The sequence below is a fragment of the Heterocephalus glaber genome, unplaced genomic scaffold (genome assembly GCF_053883595.1).
Source record: "Heterocephalus glaber isolate CG9 unplaced genomic scaffold, H.glaber_assembly_v1.0 deba00001613, whole genome shotgun sequence".
NCBI classification, from domain to species: Eukaryota; Metazoa; Chordata; class Mammalia; order Rodentia; family Bathyergidae; genus Heterocephalus; species Heterocephalus glaber.
The window spans coordinates 39005786-39024019 of NW_028258384.1; the positions used below are offsets into that span (position 1 = coordinate 39005786).

The following is an 18234-nucleotide window of genomic DNA, read 5'->3' on the forward strand; positions in this document are numbered from 1 at the left end:
ACTCTGCTCCCTCCAATACACATTTAAAACTTGTTTTTCTTCTATCTGTATAATGCTTACAAATCAACCAACCAACCAAAAGAAAATTTCTAACAAAAATAAAAATAACTCCTAGTTCCTAAGGTTATTTGGGAGTTCTTTGCATTGACAGATAACAACCATCTATTACTTTTGAATAGCAAATGTCTTCAAGGTAATAAAGAATTTTTGAAGGTGATCATCATTATACTTCTGAAGAATAGAGCAGCCTTTTAGCAATATAAGGAAAACCATTTAACTCTTTATCTTGTCATAATTTCATTTTAAAGAACTTGGAACAATACTGAAAACATCTCAAGAGTTTTTTTTTTTTTTACTTTAATAGTAAAGTAATAGGATTTGTGTAAAGTGTACTGCTGGGTACACACTTATGAAACACAACTTAAGTTGTTCAGATTCCTTTAATCAAAGATGTTATTAACAAAATAAGTTGCTGAAGACACATAAACATACATGCCTGTATGACACATTCTGGGAATGATAATCATTTTAATAGTCATATTCTTACTTAAACTTGAGGAAACACTAGAATATTTTGAAAGTGTATATTCTAAAATTTTAATGTTGACACTCTCCTAGCTAGTTTTGGAAATCAGTTGTCCTGCAGCTAATCTTTAGAGAAAAAATATTGCTGCCCCCAGTACTTGAGATTGAACCAAGGGCTTTCACAATGAGATACAGCCCCAGCATCCTACCCCCTTATTTTAAATTTTGAGACAGGGTCTTGCTAAGTCACTAATTGCCCAGTCTGGACTTGAACTTTTCATCTTCTTGCCTCAGCCTCCCAGAGTGCTAGGATCACAGGCATGTACCACCATGCCTAGCTATATTGTCTGTTTTTTATGGAATACATATTTTTAGCTGAGGCTTTAAGAAGCATGGTGCCTGTCTGAAACTTAAGGTATGAGTGGACTTATCTTTGGGTCCTTTCCCCTGGTGCAGGAATTCTTAATACTCCTCTCTCATAATACCTTTACTCATTGAGAAATTATCCATCTGTGCTATGTATTTCTTCATCTTTCCTGGTTGAATTTACATCATCATTTAGAAGAAATTTGAGCAGGATGTCATCAGGGATGGCACTAAAAAGTGAAGAAGTGGCACATCTGCTCTGTTCTAGTCCTGATTTTAGTCACTAAAGAAGTATCCCATCTATCCTTGAGGATAGAAATGCGTGGTCCAACTGACAACAAGCATGGAGTCAAGTAGGAAAGATAAATTTTCTCTTCTAGTTTAGGTATCCCATACCCATCTAGAGGAAATTGCTCCTTGAATAATCCTAGCCTTAGGAAAGAATTACTACACATTCCTTTACCAGACTTCTTTGGGATTGAAGATCATCTGGGAAAATTATATTTTAAAAAATGTCTCTAACTTGTTTAGGGGCTCCCAACATGTAATTCTCTGACTGTGTTCCATCAGATTCTTGAGTATGACCTACTTAAAATTAAAATGTTTTCCTCCTATGAAATAACACACAAACTGCCTCCAAGGAATTTGAGGAATTTTTTTATAACACCAAAAAGTTGTGTTCACTTGCCATAGGCATAATGAAAGGATAAAGTTAGGTTTCATTCCTTTGTGTCCAAAATAAAGATTGATTTCCTAATTAATCATATCCTATAGGAAGAGAGATTTTTCCCACTGCAAAAAACTGATGATCAAATCTATCCCATAATATGATAAATGATCAAGATCATAATCTTTTTGTACATGTGTGTATGCTTCATTTTAAAGAGTAGATTGTGGATATTTATTGAACAGACCTTGTCTGCTACCTTAAATCAGAGACTTTTAAGAATGAAATTTTCAAGGACAGTTGAATCACTGGACCCTCAGTAACTCACATGATTATATTTATTACTAAACATACTAAAGTTAAGATTACAAGAACAGAGCACCTGGAAGGAAGCTCCCCCACCGCCATCCCAAGATCCTAGGGCAGAGAAGCTGAGCCAGTCCCAGCACCTGGAAGGAAGCTCCCCCACTGCCATCCCAAGCTCCTAGGGCAGAGAAGGTGAGCCGTGCGGGTGCGTGAAAATGAGAAGACATGTAAATAAGCCTCAGAAACAGACTTCTGGATAACCTACAGCAACCCCAAAAGGAAATGAGATGGAACAATCTGATACTCAACTACCTGGACTCTCTGAACTGGCAACAAAAGAGGATCTGGGAAAAATGAAATCAGAAATAATTACTCAGATAACAGTAAAGCTTGTGCTCATGGTGCAAGACATGATTAATAAATCTAGAGAGGACACAGATAAAAAAAGAGGATCTGAGGAAAACGAGGAATCCCAACATAAGAAACAAATGGAATCCATAAAACAGATGCAAACAGAATTCCAGGTGATTAAAAACTCCATAGAAAGTCTGTGCAGCAGAATGAACCAATGTGAGGATAGAATTTCCGATATAGACGAAAAGATTGCAATTAGTGACCAGAAAAAGAAAAATTGCTTTAAAATTGTAAAGGAACATGAGAAATCAATCCAGTAACTGCTAGACGATGCAAAGAAGAATAACATAAGACTGACTGGAGTCAATGAAGAAACAGGTGAGAGTGCAGATGACATAAAAATACTGTTCACAGAAGTGATGGCAGAAAACTTCCCAAGGAGTGGAAAAGAACTTGACATATAGATAAGTGAGGCATATAGGACTCCAGCTAGCCTAGATCAAAAAAAAAATCTACACATAGGCATATAATAGTTAGGATTCCAGAAATCCAACAGAAGAACAAAATTCTACAAGCAGTGAGAGAAAAGAAACAAATCACATACAAAGGAAAGCCCATCAGAATCACAGCAGACTTCTCATTGCAAACCCTCAAGGCAAGAAGAGCTTGGAGTGATGTATTTCAAGCCCTAAAGGAAAACAGCCTCCAACCCAGATTGATGTACCCTGCAAAACTATCTTTCAAAATGGATGGAGAAATAAAATACTTTCATGAAAAAGAGCACCTCAGGAACTTCATGAATATCCAACTGGCACTCCAAAAAATTTTAGACAATACCCTAGGAAAAGACAATGATGATCACAACTCCAGGAAGCCCAGCAGATTGAATCCATTGGGCGTGACAAATTAAATGCAAAAGGGGAGAATCCAACAAAAAGAAAAAGTCATGACAAGGCTTTTAAAACTTTTAACTTCATCTCCCTAATGAGTGTATAATTTAATCTTCTTATTGTACTGATTAGTATTTTTCTGATTCTAGAGTTGCACACCTTTCCTTGTGCTGTACTGGCTATATATCATCTTCTTATGTCTACTTTTTAATTGGGTTGTCTATTAATGAGCTGTAAGAGTTCTTTATATATTCTGGTCATAGGCTGTATGTATTGTAAATATGGTCTGTTTAAGGACTACTTTTCATTTTAATGATGTCATTTAAAGTTCTAAATTTTGATGGAATCTCATTTATCAATTTTTTTCTTTTGTACATCATGTTTTTTGCATCCTAAGTAGTTTTTGCCTACCCTAAATTCACAAACATTTTCCCTTATAATTTCTTCTTAAAGTTTTATACTTTTAGGCTTTCATCTTTAGGTTCATAGATCCTTTCAAGTTATTTTTATGTATGGAAATAAAGGGTTGAGGTTAATTTTTTATCTACGAATACCAGGTGTTCTAGTGCCATATGCTGAAAACACTATCTTTTCCTTGGCTCTTGAATTGGGTTTATATTCTATAAAATGTTAACGTTAAATAATCTTTCAAAACTCTGTGGACCATATATGTGTGGTTCTATTTCTAGATTCTGTTTTATTCCAATGATCTATATGTCTTTCCTTACACCAACGCTGCCTTGATTACTGTAGCTTACTGTAGCTTTAGAAGATGTCTTAAAATTAGGTACTAAATGTCTTCCAATGCTGTGTTTTTTTTGTTTTTCTTTTCTTTTTACTTTTCTAGGTCCTTTGTACTCCTACATAACTTTTAAATTTCAATATCCAATTCTTCATTTATAGCAAGTATACACAGACCTGAATTTTTATATATGCCTTGTGTTTTCTAATCCTGATAAATTCAAAAACAGGTTCTAGGGGCTCCTAGAGATTTCTTAGTATTTTCTCTGCAGATGATCATTTCATCTACATATAAAGATTTTGCCTCTACCTTGCCAATCCTATCCTAATTGTGTCATTTTATTGCCAAACTATTTTGGTTTGGGCCTATGTTTCAAAGTTTAATGGACAGATGAAGAGTAAGCATATCTGCCCTTGTTCCCCACTTTAAGGAGAAAGCATTGTATCTTCTCCATTCATATAAGGCCTTCTCGCTGGAAGTATGGAGTACATGTCTTTAATCTGTTGAGAAGGTTCTGTTCTACTTCTAGTCTCCTGATAGCTTTTACCAAGAACAGCTGTAGAATTTAGCCCAATACTTTTTCTCCAACTGGTGACAGGATCATATGCCTTTTTCCTTTCCTCTGTTAAAATGATGACTTTTGGGGGTGTATCTTCCAATGCTGAACCAACACTGCCATTCCTATAATAAAACCACTTTCTACATACTGCCAGATCTGACTTCTAAGAGTTTGTTTTTTTAAACAAATTTCTATCTATGTTCATACTTTTATCTTCTATTATCTTAATCCATTTTTAGGATTAGCACAATGTTGATTTCCTAAAATGAGGGGAGAAGTGTTCCTTCTTTTTTCTGCTTTAATTGTTTGATATAATTTATCAGTTAAAATGTATATGAGCCTGCTGTTGTCATATAGGTAGGTTTTCAAGCTAGGAATACACTTTCTTTAATAGGTGCTATTCAAATTTTATATTTCCTCCAGAGTTAGTTTCATTAATTTTTCTTCCAAGGTACTTCAGAGAAGTTGTCAAATTTATTTCAAAACAGATTTTTGAAATATGCTTTCTATATCCTTTTAAATTCTTTAAAATCTGTGGTAATGTCTTCTAGATCTTGATATTGTAATTTAAAAAATGTATAATTGATATTGTGTAACAGGAAGAAAAGGTCTAAAGGTGCAGGTGAAGTGGGAGGGGTAGGGGAAAGAAAAAAAAGGAAAAGAAAAAATATGAGAAAAGGAAAAAAATGGAAACAAAGTCTTTGCAAATAGGGAAGGGTGGAGGGGGTGAAGGGAGGGCAGGGCAAGGGGAAAAATAAAAGAACCAAGATACTCATGTAATGGTACAAGATCCCAGTGATGTTTGTAACTGTGTTTTATACCTAAAATGTACCAATAAACTTAATGGGAAAAAAAGATTACAAGAACACCCCAAACAAGGACATTGCTGATTTGTTCAAGAAAATGTGATTATTCATCCTTAAACTAGATATATGGATTGGACCAAGAGAAATAAGAGGCTGTACTCATTTGAGGCTCAGTAGAATATGAGATTTGAAAAACCAAGTATAATTTACAGATTGAGAAGCATTAGTTTTTAGTGGAAATGAAGCTACAAGTCAGAAGGGATTTATAGAGTTTGATGACTACTTAACCAAAGCAATATCCTTAAACTACAAAATTTAAGATACGTCTGAATTCATAAGTCTGACTTGCTAATCAGCATAGCCTAGTTTGATGATAAACTAAACTAAAATCGAACAAGTTATCTTTGAAAATTTGAAGCAAAATAGATAAGTCTCAAAATGATTCTGAAGTCTCTGTCTAGGGCATTAAACTTTGAGCTATATTTGGATTTATGAGACTATAAAACTATATTCCTCATTAGGAAATATTCTCATTGAAGTTAAGAGTCACACATTATCCTTGTTGCAAATCTGGACTCAGGAGTTTAGTGTGCTCTGCCTGAAAAGTTTCCATCAATTATTAAATGCAAGGGTTATCATTGATTTGATTTACAATGATCAGTGAATAGAATTAAGCTGAAAATTTGTTGATCTTTGCATAAATACAGTCTTCTTGCATTGATTTTGTATTACTGATGAATATCCATAATTTTGAATAGTGAGGAGGTGATCCTTTGCCAGTCTTACAAAAATAATGTGTTCTGCAAAATACAAAACTGATTAAATCAGTTCATTATTGAAAGAAAGGTAGACTCCCCAAATCTTATGTATCTTCAAAACTGAATCCTAGTGATGATGGCTGCACATGAATGTATTTAATGCTATTGAGCTATAAATATAAAAATGGCTAAAATAGCAAATTTTAAATGATATGTCTTTTACCACAATAAAAATGACACCTTCCACTTTAATGTGTTCAGCAAATGGCCCCAGGAAACAATGTTGGCATCTCTGATGCATAATTTTGAAAGTAAAAAGAAATGTACCTCCTTGGCACCTTCAGGTTGGTATAATGATGGGTAAGAAATATATTGTATGACCATATTGTAACATGAAAATACTGTATAATAGTAGTAATAAGAAAAATTATGAAATGAGGAACACAGAGGGTATATTTTCAGGACAGTGAAAGGACTAAAAGAGCAAAACTGATGTGAAGGTTAATGATGGGTGGAGGGCAGTTAAATAGAAGCCAAAGGTGATTGCATGGCCATATGCCACACAGATCCCCATAGGAGTAAAAAAGTCATCAAGGTGATTTCCAAATGGAACAGTAGCTAAAAGTGGCAATTGAAGTTTATATGAGCAGAACAGGTTCAGACATAAAATAGTTGGAAGATTATCTGACAAAAATCAATGAATCATTGCGATGAAATTGTTTGAAAATAAATGCTTGACAATTTTCATGGTGGTATGGGAAGCCTAAAGCTGTCATATCCAAGTGAGTGAGGAATGCAAAATTCAGTCATGTTCTATAATATATCTTTAAAATTATTCTGTTATCCATTAACCATTCTGTTACTTAGCTAACATTCAGGTTATAAAAACACCTGTGATTTTTTTCACACAGTATTATACCCATTTATGTAAAATGAAAAAAACACTGAAACTAATATATATCATTAATGCAAATATATAATGTGTGATCAAAATATATGGTGAATGTTCAAATTTTTAAAATTATTACAATAAAAACACATTGCATTAATTCCCTTAAAAATACTCCTCCTCACTTCAAACACATATACCATCATTCTGCCACTTTCTGAAGAAGTTCTGGAAGTCCTCTTTCATGAGTGTCTCTATGAGGTATGATAAAAAATATGGTGAATGCTGCTGCTGTGTCATCCAACAAAAAGACAGGCTTGTAAAAACATTACTGTGTGTCCTTATTCACCTTATTCACTGAATCTGGTACCATGTGACTTCTGGGTCTTATTCAAAGTCAAAGTGACCATGAAAGGTAAATGTTTTGAATGGATTCAGGTCATAGAGGCAATATACCTCTCTATCTCTATCTACTATCTATCTATCTATCTATCTATCTATCTATCTATCTGTTCCCCACCAGGTGAACATACATAAAATAAAATGTGATTTGCCTCAGAGCCTTTATCTATGAAAGGATGGCAGTGGTAGAGATAGCCTTCAGTTGGCAGGCATCTCTCAGTCCCATCTGTTTGAATCTGACTCAAGGTAGAAGAGAAGAGATATGGAAATGTAAATTGAAGCATTTCCCATGCCATGCATTGAATACTAGCTTTTCTCATTTCCCATAATGGCCATATGAAGTGGAGAAATTATTATTAACTCCATTTCATAAATGAGAAATTAAATCCCTGGCAATTTGAGTGACTTTTCTCAGGTCACACAGCTAGTGGGTTGGAATTCCATCTTCAGTTGCCCTGACTCCTTAGCCCCCGCTCTTTCTGAAGTACTATGGTGCCTCCTTAAAGATAGAAATTAGATTTTCTAGGAGTCTCTCCAGAATTGTTTGATAAGATAGCATGAAACAGAACTTACTAGATTTTAAATCTGGTTTAGCTGGAAAGCCAAGCCCTCTCCTGTGATCTGTTTGAAGTGGCTCCTTCAAAGAGGTGGACCTTGTGTTTGGAGGTCACACCTCACACCGTAGTAGATTGTTACTTCACCCTTCTACGGAACTACAAATATTGAGTAAGACACCGTCTTTCAAATGTTTATCTCAGTCTTCCTTCTAAAAGGGCTGCCTGGGACACCACTATACCAACAGTCACCAGCATGTATATGGTAAGCCTTTTTTCATCACTGTCTCTATGGCCCAGTATATAGGGTAAAATCCTTTGCTATCATAGAACACTGTTCCTATGGAATACTTACCTTAGTTTGTAATCATATCTTCAGTAAAGTGATCATTTCTTTAGTATTCACCACTAGCTTGTATGTTCCAGGGCTAGTGCTTGTCTTCTCTATCCTAAACATGAATGAACGAATGCTTTCCCATCAAAGAATAATGTGGCTACTTTTCTACTGGTAGAGAAAACACCAAAGGTTGCCTGTGTCTTGGATAAATGAGCTCGTTTATGAGGCTTGTCTAACTATCTATTAGAAGTTTAAGCGGTAGAAAAATGCTGTCTCTTGCTTTCCTTCTCTGGACTCTGGTGGCCCTAAGCTGCCTGGAAAGCAGATGATTTCAACTTACCTCTTTCTGGTGGTATTTGATTGCCACTTTCAGCTTGGCAAGGTCATGGTACTTTTGGGCATCAAGCTCTTCACTGTGGTCATCTCTATGGTTGAGGATGATCTCCAGTTCTCGGGAGCTCCGAGCTTGGTCCAGCAGGTCTTTGGCAAAGAGCTTGCATTGCTGAGAGAGCTCTTCATACTCAGCCTTGAACTCATTCTCCACCTTGCTGAGCTCCTTCAGCTCCCAGCCCAGGCGGAAGGCAGTTAGGATGGGGTCTTCGCTTGATAAGGCAATGAGTGAAGGGCTTGCCAGAGCCTTATAGATGTTCAGTCTGGAGCGGGAGTGGCGCAGGCTGTCTACCTCTGAACTGGACACACACTCCACACAGTTGCAGCGGATCTGGTGAGGCCGAGGGATAGTGACTCGTTTTTGGACAAGCAATTTGATGATTTCATAGTTGTTAGTGTGGGCAGCCAGCATGATGGGAGTGATGTCCGGTGTGAACTCAGAGAATGGGGTCTCCATCATTAGTGTGGGGACCTAGGTATGTACAAGAAATGAGAAGCACAGAAGGGCAGAATTAAAATTTGGAGAGAGAAGGATCATAGAATTCATCATAGAACTGATCATAGAATTCAGGACCTGGGGTCTCCGTTTTGTTGCCACTTCTTACCAGAATTGCTAATGTTTGTGGAATGCTTACTGTGTTCCAGGCACTGTTCTAAGCACTTTTTGTGGATTAATTTATTTAATGCACACAAAAAACTTGTGAGATAAATATTCTCTTCATATGGAGGAGCTGAGACATAGAGAGATTAAAGAACATAACCAAAGTTATGTAGTTTTCAGTAGCACAGCCAAGATGCAAACCCATTATGTATGACTCTAGAGCTTGACTCTTAAATTATCTTACTATAACATGCCCCGTTCTGTCTAAGACAAAATAGAGGAGACTAAGTTATCGAGTGTCCTAACCTTTTAGAGTTTAGTTGGATAGATCAACTTTTATAAGGTTAGTACCAGTACTTAGTAGTATGTGTTCAGTTTCAAATGAGCTCTAGAGACTGCAAGAATATTTGTTTGAAAGGTTGAAAACAGCCCATCAACCATCCTAAAGACTGTATAACTAAATTAAACCCTGGTATCTGAAGAGAAGACTCTTGTACTGTATAAGGGAGTTCAGAGGACCAAAGACTATGGCCAGACAGAATTCATTCAAATTCCTCTAGGTCCTAGGAAGGTAAAGATAATTTTTTTGATCAGGGATAATTACTCTGTAAATGAGGACTTCTGATCTTATGGATGAGTTAATAATACCAAGAAGTTCTTTGATAAAAATATTATGTCTGTTATATAATGTTTAGTGTAAATAGCAGCTATAGGTGAAAGGTGTGGGACGTTCTTTAGGTATTCAGGTGCACTCCTGAGCTTTTCAATGAACTTTAAAAATTTTTTCAAACTTAAAATGTAGATAATTTGGGACCCAGTCTGTTTTCAGACTAATAACAAAACTGAGCACATTAGACACACAGAGAAGTCTAAGCTTTAGTAAGATCCAGAGGTATAGTATGGGGAAGGCTATAATAATAAAGAACTTTATTTATGTAGGGGCAGAGCTGCGTTAGATTCCAGAAGGCTGAGGAATACTGATCTTACTACATTTAAGGAAAATAAAAAACCAGTTTCTAATACTCATTTTAACTGGGGAGAACAGAACATGAATATTGAAATTCTCACAAAATAGACAAATATTTTTTTAATCAATATCATCTTTCTTTTACTCTCTAAACCTCTTTAAAACATAACTCATCATTACTGCCCATCTGACAATAGGATGAGTTACTATGTTTCATCATTTTTGCCTCCTTTTCACGTGGCATGAGGGATTCCCTAAAGTGAAGTAGCCAGAAAACAGAGTGTGGGGAAAAAAGTAGAGGAGCAAGAATTTGCAAGAAACCTGTTTCCTTCCCTGAGAGGTTGAATCAGCCTCTGAAGAGTTGAAAACTGGCTGCATATTGGTCATCGATGGCTAGGATGGAGCAGCGAGTAAACAATGTTAAACATTTAGAGGGAGCAGCTACAAACAAAACAGCAGGAAATGAGCAACTTGGCTCATAAAGTAAATCGGGCACGTGAAAGAATAATCTCAGAAATTAACATAAACTTACAGGCTAAGGAAGAAGTAGGTCTGAATGGGCCTGGAAATGAACATAAACACAATCAGCATAAAGCCTAGAATTGAGAGAGATTGTAAGTGAACAATTTGTCACAGTCTGTCCCAGAAAGGAAAGAACTCAGATCTGGGAAATCTGTCCTTTCTTTGGGGAGAGGCATTCCTGAATCTCTGTCACTGTCTAAAAGTGTTGGAGAAAGATACTCTGTAGCACAGGCTTCCTGGGTTAGATTGGAGGTACTGTCTGCTTCCTCCATGCTGCTCATTCTTTGTCCTCTGTTTCTCTCCTCTCACTTGCCTTTTTCTACTTTTCTTACTCTTTTCCTTTCTTATTTTCTTTTATGTAGATGCTGTCAGGCATGTCCAAGACACACAGAAATACCCATGAATATTACTTAGTCTCGTTTGTGTTTTAGAGCCAAAATGTTGCTGTCTACACCTAGATTATGAAATGCTTTCCAGAGCTATCTACATCCATTGTCCAACAAGGAGCATTCTGTTTCTCCATTTGGCCGAGTACTTGACATCACAAAGGAAATCTTTTAAAAAGAAAACTGGTCTTCACTGACCAGCCATGTCCTCCCACGCTGACTGCCTTTTCTCCTCCAGTCAGTGTTGTCATTCACAGGTTTCTACACTCACCTCATTCACTGCTCTCCATAAGTATATCCTTGTGGAACCCTCTGTGGAGAATGGTCTAGCCCCATTTCTTTGCCAGTCAAAGCACACTGAAAGATCTAGCTTCTTTAGTAGCTTCTACTCTTCACCCATCCCTTGCTGCCCACCCAAATACTGAGGGCACTAGGTTACATTCAAAACAATCACTTTTCCAATGCCACTTTACATTATTCTCTAATTATTTCACACATGTACTTCTTGCCTCCGTAATAGGATAGGTGGTTCTGTCCTAAAGGTGGAGCTGTCCTATTCAGCTTATTTCCACTATAGCATCAAGCACAGTGGTACACACACAGCAGGCACTTAGCAAAAAAAGTAAATCTATTATCAAATTTAGACAAACCCCATTCCCACAATTTGGATCAATATGAATAAATTTCTCCTGGCCTTTACTTCCCAAGTCCAACTAAAAAGGTAGACATCTCAAGATTCCATGGAGAGTTAACAGACTGGCTCTATATTAAACTACCCCAAGGTCTCATAGACAGATCTTGTCTGTCATTGCTTTGACATGGAGACTGATCCATAGACCACAGATGTCTACTACTCCTACCATTTCTGTTCATCATTCTGCTGCTTTTCCTTGCAAGACTATGCAGGGACTGTACATCATCAGGATAGCCAGTGCAAAGAAGAGTTCTATAATGAAAATCCATGGCTTTGGATAATAATCTAGACTTTATGACATCATTTGTAAAGGATCCAATCAGGTAACAGGTAATAGAAACTAGGTATAGGTGTGTATGCCTAATTTGAATAAATGAATGGTGGGAACCGATAATGTGAGTCCTTCTCAAAGGGAGCAGCTACTGCAAATTGTTGTTATAATAAGTATGAAAGAGGGCTCAATGTTGTAATATTTCAAAAGAAGTCAGAAATAAGGATTTACAGTTAGAATAAAAGTTTCTTTTAGAATCTTTTATTAGCTTAAAAGATTTAAAGGTAGTGCATACACCAAACAAAGTATATATATGAGGCAAATTTGACTTGATTCAACTAGCTTGTGACCCTTGTGCTAGGGATAAATTGTGACTAAGGAAGGATGGGAGCAGCTAGACATTTAGGAAGAGACTAGATGATAAAAGGCCTTATATGCCATTAAGAATCTTAGATATTATTTATTGGCTGTTGGGAGCCACCAAAAGGTTTATTAAGAAGAGTGGTATAGTTTAGTTTAATAAGTGTCATACAAAGGTCGCCTTGGCCAAAGTGTGGGAAATAGGTAGTGGTAATTTTACTGGTAAAGGTTTTCAACAAACAGCTCTCCACAGGAGGAAAAGAAAAGATCCTTATCTGTAGTATTTGCTGATTTCTGTGGTATAAATACTCCCTCTATGCCAATTTCAAGCTGCTAATATGCATTGTGGAACACAGATTTGGAAAGAGAAGGAGACTCACTAGCCAGAGTTATCAAGCTCCAATGTCTGTTGGATGATCTTCAGAAAAGTAAACTCATTAAAAGATACCAGCAATCTAAGTGAAGAGATGGTGAGGATCTTAAAGTGGACACTGATTCCAGAGGCATACAGGAAAGAAAGCTGATTTAAGACATTTATTGGATGTACCAGGTAAGGGAAAGTGAAGAAATCAAGGTTAGTGGGTTTTCTAGATTGCATACCTTGTTGAATGGTGCTGTCCCTAATTGAGATAATAAATTCAAGAGGAAGAACAGGATTAAGGATTTTAAAAGTTCAGTTTGAGAAATGTTGAATTTAAAGTCATAAATGGAAAAGCAGCAGAAAATTGTATAATTGTATAATTCCAATGTGGATCTTATAGGAGAGGTCAGATCAAGAGTGAAGGTGGGAATGAGGGAGTTTGATCTTGGTCTAGAAGGATGGCTTATCCTGAGACTGGGGGAAAAGGTGAGTTGAGTGGACCTATAGTTCAGTGCGCCATTGGAGAGGGCTGGAAGTTAAAGTACTTCCCAACTAAAAATGTGTTTTCTCATGGAAGTAGGAGGTGATATCAGATGCTATAAGATAGTAGAGTGCATGGGAAAAGTTAAAAAATGAGAGATTTGTTATGGGGAAAACAGAGGAAGCTATTATAGTATGGATCTAAAATGTACCCCGAAAGTCTCATGTGTTTGGAAGGTGCTTGGATTATGGCATTACTATACTTATAAATGGGTTAATCTACTACTGAGTTCATAGCGGAATGTGCTGTTAGGGGGTGGGGCCTGGTCAGAGGAAGTGGGTCACTGGGGACATGACCTGGAAGGGCATATTTTTGCCCCCAGCCCCTTTTTTTCTCTCTCACTCTCTGCTTTCTGGCCACCATAGCCTGAGTAGCTTTTCTCTGCCAGGCCATTCTACCATGTGTTCTCTGCCTTGGAGCTAGCAGATGGACTCAAACCATGGAAACTATGAACCAAAAATAAACTTCTCCTCTTTTAAGTTGCAGGTGTCAGGTATTTTGTCCTAGTGACAGGAAAGTGTCTACAGATATTCCTCGTTTAACGACCTAATGACTGTTTGGCTTTATGACCGAGGTGTGCTGTTTGGAGTTATAAACCATCTTTTTTTGTACAGTTCTGCACATCTTGTTTATAGAACCTCAATGTCTTTTTTGTGCCGTACACTTGTTTATACAGTACTATAATTTTTGCTGATTGTTCTGTACAGTACACTATTGTAGTTTTATGATCTGTTATATATTTCAGTACTTCATGTAAGAGTTATGCAAATAAAAGCAAAGTCATCAAGTCAGAGTTCCCTTTGACCATTTCTTTGTTCTGAACATTGTAATGTACATACTATATACAGTTCCTCATTTAGTGACCAATTCAGCCAATGGACTACTACAAGGAAGTGGACTTGGTCATTAAATGAAGAATGTCTGTAAAATACTAAGAAATAATGAAAGTATTGACTACCAATGCTGACATCTTACATAAATTAGGGGGTTGTAATGGCAGCCATACATGGAAGTATATAACTTTTTTCCCATTTAGCAGCTTTGATAGTCTAGATGCAGATAGTCTAGATGGAGAATTCAGGTTGTTGGATTGATCCACGGTTGAGGCTGCACCAGGGATGAGAGGAAGTTGAAGAGGAAGTAGTTCAGATGATTAAGTATGATGCTCAGATCAGATAGGTCTGGAAGCCTGGAAAAAAATGGAGGCATCAAAGGACTTCAGGTCTCTCTGAAGTCAAAAAGCAGACAGAGTAAGAGTATATGAATTAGCAAAATGGGAGACTGGGCAGAGGTGGGACACTGGAATACATGATGTCCACAATGAAGCAGTGGTGAATGATGACCAGACCTGGGTTGGTCCTGAGCACAGTGGGCTGAAGAAGAGTGGACATAATGTTCAAGGAAGATAGAGAGGCTGAGGAGCTGACAGACCAGGATATTGGTTGAGTTGTTCAAATGGATACAGTAGTCATACGAGTCATACATGGTGATCACATCTCTTGGACTAGAGAGGACAGCTGTGATCTAGGACCCAAGGTAATCAAAGCACTTTGGATAATGACTAAATCAGTAGATGACCAGCAGATGGGGAGCACAGGGACTGCGCTCATACTATGCTGAGAAGGCCGTTCCCACAGTGCAATTTAGGCATACCTTTTGGCTTTACCATTTACCCATCTTCTTGTGCTTATAAAATGGGAAAGATAATAGTTGGGAAAATTATGAAGATGAAATGAGATTTTGTGTGTATTCTCTACAGAGGGTTTAGAAGCTACTAGGTTATCTCTATCATTATGACAACAAATACATTATGAAAGTATCCCAATGAAAAGCATACTCCAAGCAAACTCTTTTTTTTCACCATGTCCAACTGTAACATATGGAAAGCCTTAGGAGCATCCTCTCCATCTCTCATGTACCTTTTAATGATTTATCTAATACAGATTAACTCAGAGCAGTCTTTCACATTCCTGCTTGGTAACTCAATGTTTTCATGCAAGCCCCCTTTATGGGCTTAACGAGTACAGCTATCTATGGGTTTTTCTTATATTTTAGACTACTTCTGTAGAGATTGGGTTCACTAAATTTTATCAGTTTTTTTCATCCAGGTTTATGGGCCTTTGGGTAATTCCAGGTGACTGGTCAGTTAATCTCTGAAAAAAATAATTCATACCAAGTTGTTAATTATTAATTATCTGGAGCTGCCCCTGGCAGAGGGTATATGTATTTTATTTTTGTTTTTTGGTACCAGAGACCGAACTCGGGACCTTGCGCTTGCGAGGCAGGCACCGGAACTACTGAGCTAAATCCCCAGCCCCTAGAGGGTATATGTATTTTAACCAGTGACACCTAGAAAGAACACTTTGGCTTTGGCTGAAAGATGAGATTTTAAGAAGTATACTGGTGGGGACTTAAGTACAATGAAGGTCTTTCCTAGGTATTGCAGACAACTGTATGGCTTATTTCCTACTCTATTTTCAGACAGAGTGAACTCTACTACTAGTTGAGGCTTAAAATAGCTTTCTCCTAGCAATTATTAAGAAAAATTGGGAAAGACTTAGAACATGCAAAAAAGAAAAGGGGAGGTCCTGTCTAGTACATTTTCTGATTATGTATGCCTCTAGTTATTACATTTACAACTCTCTACATTATAATGCAAATACGTCTTATCTAATGCAATGCAGTTGATTATTGCCTTGCAGATTATTGACTATTGTGCATCCATTTATTAATTTATTTCAGCATTTCTGATGGTCTATAGCAACCTTTTTCTGTAAAAGGCTGAATAATATTTTAGCTTTGTGGACCATAGGACTGCCATTTTACCTCCAAAATAGCCACAGATAAAATATAAATGAATGGGCATGGCTGTAGTTCAATTACATTTTATTTACTAAAACAGGTGACAGCCCAGATTTGGCTTGTAGGTCATATAGTTTGCAGACCCCTAGATTACTGGTTTTCTTGTTAATTAATGAGTTCAATGAAATCTTTGACATGTATTCACTTTAAATTTGCAAGAGGATCATAATGTAATCTTTTTCCCTCAAATTATCCTGTAACTGTGATTTTATGTTCAGATTGAGGTCAGGGTGAAAATTAGATTTTATTGTTTCCTAACAAGTTTTGCCTTCTCTTTCAACTCCAAAATCTTGTTGAATGATATTAGGGTTCTTGTTAAAAATCATGCTTTGTTTCTAAAAAAGGGAATAAAAAGTGATGAGGATGGGGAAAATGAGAGAGAAATCAACAGGCTAATAAATTAAATTTTGTTCATATTATCTACAACTGTACTTTTAAATAACTTGATATGTCAACCAACTTGACTGAATTTTAAGATGTGCAGTGATGTGGGTGAAGGGCATGACCACTAAAGAAGTTACATTGCCTGCCTCTGCCTTGGGCTTTGCATTCAGGCTCTAATGACTTCGTTCTTATGTCTGCCCTAGGATTCTTTGTTGAAAGGCTAGCATTATATTCTGTGATCCTTCTAGAATAATAAACATGAGACAGAATCACCTAGCTAAGAGCTCATCACATAAAACACTTGAGTGCAATGAGCAGAGTGAGCTAATGTCACCTTCCTTATATTTTAATCTAAATTCCACTGCCAGAAGACACCACCAAAGGGTAGGTGCTCCATTCTCCTCACTCTCAGGACTGGTTAAAGCTTTTACAAGGTCATTGTTCACAAAGGCCCAAATGATACATTCATTTCCATTAACCTCGTCACTACAATCTGCTATTTGGAATTTTTGTGAACCCTATTGTTACCAGACTTAGGCAGGTGCTCTTGGTGGATTTTACTGCAAGCTTCTGAAATTAAGCCCTCCATTTGGAATTAATAGGAAGACTCTTATCAGGAGCCACTTCATTCATACCCACAATGCCATCTGTTCACAGACCAATCTCTCTGATTGGCACTTGCTCTCGTAGCTGGCCTAATGGCATCATGTGGGAAATGAGTCTTTTTTCTTGTGTTTGGATTTAACGAAATTGCAATCCTTCTTTTTCCATCTGCTGAGTCCCTTCTTCCCTAACCTAACATGTCAGATAAAATCAATGTTAAACCTCTTTCAGCAGTCCAGGAAACTATTGGAAATGAAATTTCATTTCTCTGCATTATACAGAAGTCAAGAACACCGGCATCTAATCAGTTACATTATCAGCCTTTTTCTCTGTCGACTTATAGTTTTAGTTAGCTAGTGATGGTGATGTATGAGCTACTTTGGGGGAGCCATTGGTATCAGATGAGAAAGGATCTTTTTCTCAGATTCTGATAAAAACAGAAAGGTCAAAATTAGGAGTTACTGGATCATGTCAATAATATATAATAATACACATAATAATAATGTATAATAATATAGACTAAAATCTTGGAATGGATGACTACAATGGACAAAATTTACTTGGGAATTGTATTTGTCAGCTTCATGTTATAGTAACAGAATATCTGACATAATTAACTTATAAAGAGAAAAGGTTTATTTCACTTTGAAGGTTCAAATCCAAGACTGAGTGGCTTATTGGTTTTGTCTCTTATGAGAGTGGTAGATGGCAGTAGCAGAAGCACATATTTGAGCAAGTGATAACATCACAAACTAGAAAGCAGAGACAGGACTGGGTGAAATCCCACAGTCTCTTTTGAAGGCACACCCACACTAATCTAAGCACCTTCCACTGAGTTCCACCTCCTAAAGTTCTACAGAACCTCCTAGAAATACCTTTTTAGGGACCGAGCTTTTAACACATGAACCTTTGAAGAACACTACCCATATTCCAACCATAGGAAGGTTAATGTTACAGAGCCCACTTGATTTTTTAAAGTCTCTCTCTCTCTCTCTCTCTCTCTCTATATATATATATATATATATAGTATAAAATAACAGAAATCATTAGCCTGAGTAGCAGGGATAAAAATAATACTAATGGGTACCATTTACTGAACACATTTCATATGCCAGGCATCATGCTGGAGTATTTCAT

At 36.9% G+C, this 18234-nt stretch overlaps 1 protein-coding gene across 4 annotated transcripts in view; it reads right to left on the minus strand.

The window, feature by feature from the left end:
* Trpc5 (transient receptor potential cation channel subfamily C member 5) overlaps positions 1-18234 on the minus strand; it is a 320316-nt gene that overhangs the window by 116139 nt on the left and 185943 nt on the right. For all 4 annotated transcript variants that reach the window (XM_021241600.2, XM_004861420.3, XM_004861421.3 and 1 more), the window contains one exon: positions 8496-9017. In XM_021241600.2, coding sequence (XP_021097259.1) covers positions 8496-9017 — 522 coding nt within the window. The remainder of the gene's footprint in view (positions 1-8495; positions 9018-18234) is intronic.